The sequence below is a fragment of the Hipposideros armiger genome, unplaced genomic scaffold (genome assembly GCF_001890085.2).
Source record: "Hipposideros armiger isolate ML-2016 unplaced genomic scaffold, ASM189008v1 scaffold_983, whole genome shotgun sequence".
Lineage (NCBI taxonomy): Eukaryota > Metazoa > Chordata > Mammalia > Chiroptera > Hipposideridae > Hipposideros > Hipposideros armiger.
Window position 1 is genome coordinate 533,831 of NW_017732333.1, and position 4,929 is coordinate 538,759.

A 4,929-nucleotide genomic window follows, 5' to 3' on the forward strand; every position below is an offset into this window, starting at 1 on the left:
GGCTGAGGCCGCAGCGCCGCCCCGCGGACGTCGGCGCGCCCGGAGGACGTCAGAGCGCCCGAGGGCGCCCCCGCGCGTGCGCGCCCGCCCCCGCCCCCGACTCCCGGGGCTCGCTGGGAGTCCGGCGCGGTGGCGCTCTGTGTGCGCTTGCGTGGTGCGCGACTCGGTGGGTCTTCCCCGGCGCGGTCGTAAGGTTCCGCCTTGACCCCCTTGTGTGTTGGAGCCCAGCAAGCTCCTCTCCCAGTTGAGTAACTTCCCTTTATCCCCGCAAAGAACCGACGACCCGGTCGGGTCCTCACCCCACATCCGCACTGTGCTGCCCCCTGGCGGCCACGAAGATGAGGCCAGGTCTGCCGTGAGCGCGCTCCGACGCTGGCGAGGGACAGTCCAGTCCCCCTCCCAGCCAGCCTGCCAAGGGCTGCTGTCGCTGGGAGGGGACCTACCTGACCCCGCCCCGCCACTCCAGCATTCCGGATTCCATTTTATTCTGCATTATTTCCCCCTTTGCCCTTCCCACATTCTAAATACCATTAATTTACTTTTGAGTTTCCTTCTCTTTCTGGAGCTTGATCTCCAGGAGGGCTGCTTGCTCTGGAATGTAGCCCAAGAACCGTGCCTGGCGCACAGTAGGTGTCCAGTAACCGTTGGTTGAATTGATGAATGCCTGAGCAAGGAAGACTCACGGAACATCCCTGTTCTAACAAGTGTACGAGTCAGGAGGGGATGCTCTTGAATAAGTGATTGCAGCGGGTTGACATTCGCTGCAGCCGTGGGCGCCCACGGAGGTGACCTGCTAAGGCAGCGTCCACCTCAAGAGTTTTTCAAACATAATGCTACACGTCTTGATTTGCAAGTTTAAAAAATTCATCAGTGCACCCTCCACGGTCGTTTCCTGCCAGTATAGTGTTTTTTAACTGGCAGAGTATGGATGTGTTATAAATTGTTTAACCATTTTCCTGCTTATAGACATTTAGATTGTTTCCAGGATTGGACGGTTACAAAAGGCTGCAAAAAGACATTTTGAACTTGTCTCCTGTGTTCCCACATGAATGTGTCTCTTGACTGATACGTAGAAATGGGTGTGTGCGTGTTTTACATAAGCCAGATTGCGCTCCCAAAAGCCTAACTACAGCCTCACCCATGTCAGCACATCCACAACAAACAGTCGTCAGCCTCTCCCACTTTCAGTCTGGTGGCAAAAAAGTGTCAGGTGTTTTGTTTCTGCCTCGGAACCCCGGCGCCCGGCCTGCTCCTGGGTCTCCGCTCCCCGCGCCCCGGGCGCGCGCCTGCGCCCCTCTAGGCGAGCTGGCCGGTGTCCTGCCTGTTCTGGCAGATGAAGCCGAAAGGCCAGTTGGGGCCAGAAAGTGGAAAATCAGATGGGGACATGGAGCTTGACGCTGGGCTCCGCGGAAAGCGGTGACGCTTAATTAGGGGCGAAGGCTCGGCGCGCGTCTCGGAAAGAGCTCCTGGGCTGCCGGAGCCGTTGGGACAGGCCCGCCCGGGGGCCAGTGCGCGCCGCCCCGCCGGGACCCCGCCCCGACCGGCGGCCCCGCCCCCAGTCCAGGCGGCAGCGGTGGGTCGGGTTTGCGGCGGCGCGGCGCGAGGTGAGTTCCGGGTTCTGGGGGTCCCGGGGTTCGAGGGTCGTGGGGTCCGAGCGGGCCGGGTTGGGGGGGACCTTGTGCGGCGCTCCCTGGCGGAGCGGGCGAACTCGGGCGACCCCGCGGGCGCGTTCTGAGGCTCGAGAAGGGCGCGGCCGAGCGCCGGGCATCCTGTCCGAGCGGCGTCTGAGCGCGGCCCGTTTCTTCCTAGAGTGACCGCGCCGACCCCGGGCCCGAGGCCGCCCGGAAACACGCGGAGCCTGGGGCCGGCGCGGTGGGCGGCGGCGGCCCTGGGCGACCTCGCGCGGACCCCCGTGCGCTCCCGGCCGTTCCCCGCGCCTCGCAGAGGTAACCTGCGGTCCAGGGCTGCCCGGCTCGCGGCTCAGTGACCCGGCGGACGCAGGCCTTGGGCGCTGCCCCAGTGAAGGCCCAGTCCCATCTCCTGCCCACAGGGCAGGTCCTGCCGAGCTGCGCGTTGTCACACTTGAAAACACTGATTAGGGGTGTTGTTCAGCTCCTAGACCCCAGATTTGGGAATCGCAGGGAGCAGCCCACCTGGGGGGCTGACTCCCAGTGAGGTCGTGGGCCTGACGTGCTTATCCAGGTCTAGATTCAGGGACCTTTAACTGGGGCATCTTTTTGGGGATGTCGCATGTGTTCATGGGGTTCTCAAAGGGATCATTGACCACCCCCCGCCCCCAGAGATTAAGAAATGCCTTCCTGGTCCAAAGGCCCAGCCAGGGGGACACCCCATGCCTGTTGAAACCCTGGGGGTCCGGGGAATCTCAGCCAATGGCTGTCCTTTTCCTGTCCTGGTTCTAAAAACCTCAGACCATATCAGGTGAGAGGATTTAGGGAGGAGGGCGCAGCCTGGGGGAGCAGTGATGGGGCTAGAGGCTTAGGTGGTCCCTCCAGCCCAGGCGCGGGGTGGGGTGGGTGTCAGAATCAGCAGCCCCTCCACCATGACTGAGGATTCTGAGTCAGGGTTTGGGTGACCACACCCTGGGTTCCTGCGGGGGCGGGTTCGGTTTTGCTCACGTGCTCTGGGCTGTGGACTGGGTGTACTCAGCCCCTCTGTGTGACAGCTGGGTGACATGGCTAGTCACAGACGCCCTCACCCGCTTCAGCAGGCCCATCTGCTGGGACCTGCACACATGAATTTTGCGTGCTGCGGGCACTCAGGAGAAGTGGAACTGGAGCCTTTGCATGGGCTGCCCCTCCTCCCCGCCCCCCCTTTCGTCGGCTCCATTCAGCAAAGCCAGGCAGTGCCAGGCTGGGACACAAATGTGAGGCAGTGTTCTCAGGAACCCAGGGGTTTCGGGGAGCCAGGACCTCACATGGGGCTGAGTCACCCTGTTGGGCAGGGCCATTCTAAAGGCCATTCTCAAATCGCATCATTTCCAGGCCTTTCTGTGGCTCCTGAATGAAACCCAGCTCCCTGCGTCTCAGCACCCGGGGCTGTTCCCCCGGCCCCTCCTTCAGGGCCTCAGGTTACTGTATATTCAGGCCCTGGCTGGTCCCTGGTGAGGTTAGGGCCTGTCAGCTGCTTCCAGCCCGCCTGTTGGACCTCCGGCTTTCAGACTTGAGAGCAGTTGGCTCACTTGTCCCCCTCCCGCCTTCCACCTAGAAAACTCCGCTTCTCTCACCATGAGTGTGGACATCCACTACGAGCAGCTGAGCGACGCCCGGTGGAAGGAGCTCCTGCCTCTGATGCGGCAGCAGCAGGTGGTCAGGTAGCGATACCTTGCCAAGATCCTTGCCGGGTGGCTAGTGGGCTGGGGGCCCACGAGCGGGCGTGCTGAGCTCTGAAAACTCTCAACTCGTGGACACACAACGTAGACTGTGTGTCACATGGTGTGAAATGTTGTTATTGTATTTTATCCAACCATTTAAAAACCTGAGCCCATTCCCAGGTGGGCGGAGTGGCCAGCCAGTGTCTCTGGCTCGGCTGCTGCCTCTGGAACGCAGTCATGTCAGTTGGCTGCATGCAGGCGAGGCCTGTCCCTTTGCTGCCCATTCTCACACCCAGCAGTTCCTCAGGCTTCACAACAGATAGCTGCCTGCTTATCTTAAACTTGCTGGAAATAGATTGAGGTTCACCGAAGAGTTATGAAGATGGTTTGGGGGCTCCCTGTGTCCTTTGTCCCGCGTCCCCTGAAGCCAGTGCCCCATCGCCTGGGCCACTGGTCAAAATGAGGAGCCCAGCACAGCCAGCTTGACTCTGACGTCACCGGCTTTCTCACCGTGTCTTCCCTGTCCCAATCAGTGCAAGATCCCACGTGGCATTCGTCGTCAGGTCTCCTTGGCCCCCTCCTATCTGGGACGGTCCCTCTGCCCCTCCTTGTCCTTGGCCGTCTGCCTCTTGGGTCAGCTCAGGTCTGGAAAAAATCCCTCTGGTGTCTCCTTGTGGCTGAGGCACACATTTTTGGCAAGAATACACAAATGATGCCGTGTCCTACCTGGCATACTGTATTGTGGGGTGTACGGTCATGATGGCACCGCATGGTCACTACTGTCACGTGACCACCTGTTGGGTGGGGTCTGCCAGGTATCCAAGGCTGTTTTGCCCTTTGTTACTGGTAAATACGTTAGGGGACATGCCTTGACTGTTCACGTCCCTTTCTGCTCAGTGTCACCTCCTGACTTCAGCCTCCCTTGGGGGATGTTGCCATGACTGGGCCTTTGTCCGACTGGGGTTTTCAGCGTTTACTCCTTGCCGTTTGTCAGTTGTCCCTTCCCCCCCCCCATGTTGACGCCATCTCCCATGCAGCTGGGTGGACTCGGTCCTGACCACAGTCTGGTTTCGCTGGGTCGCGCTGCCCACGCTGCTCCTTGCAGGCCTGGCTGTGCCGGCCGCGTCCCCTCCCGGGGACTGGACAGGGCTTTGGCGCTGACTGCCCATCGTCAGGTGTGGAGAGCGCTCAGCGCCCCAGCCGCGTACCTGCGGATGTGCCCGCCTTTGGTGATTCCCTAAGACGGCCTGGTCATTTTTTCCGTTTCACTTGAGACGTCACGGTTGTGACATGCCTAGTGGTCGGCCGGCTGGCAGGTTACAACCTGCTGTGTGACAGACATGACCCTCTGAGTGTCCTGTCTGCAGGCTCATTGACTGTGGCGTCACAGAGGCGCGCTGCCAGGACATCAACTCTGCGCTCCGAGGCAACCCCGCCCTGACGGAGCTGGACCTCTGCAACAACGAGCTGGGGGACGGGGGCCTGCGCATGCTCCTGCAGGGTCTGCACGGGCCTGCCTGCAAGGTCCAGACACTCAAGTGAGTCCCCGGTGCTGCGCTCCTGCCTCACCCCAGGTGACCCCAGTGACCCCCTCCCCT

The 4,929-nt window shown here is 61.1% G+C and overlaps 1 protein-coding gene across 3 annotated transcripts in view; it reads left to right on the plus strand.

Moving 5' to 3' along the window:
- RNH1 (ribonuclease/angiogenin inhibitor 1) overlaps positions 1-4,929 on the plus strand; it is an 8,892-nt gene that overhangs the window by 331 nt on the left and 3,632 nt on the right. The window contains exons 1-4 of one of the 3 annotated variants that reach the window (XM_019631093.1): positions 1,453-1,604; positions 1,810-1,946; positions 3,226-3,331; positions 4,699-4,869. In XM_019631093.1, the coding sequence (XP_019486638.1) occupies positions 3,246-3,331; positions 4,699-4,869 (257 nt within the window). In that variant the 5' untranslated portion in view covers positions 1,453-1,604; positions 1,810-1,946; positions 3,226-3,245. Of the gene's footprint in view, positions 1-1,436; positions 1,605-1,809; positions 1,947-3,225; positions 3,332-4,698; positions 4,870-4,929 lie in introns of those variants that run through there. The other 2 variants (XM_019631095.1, XM_019631094.1) reach the window with 2 other exon arrangements.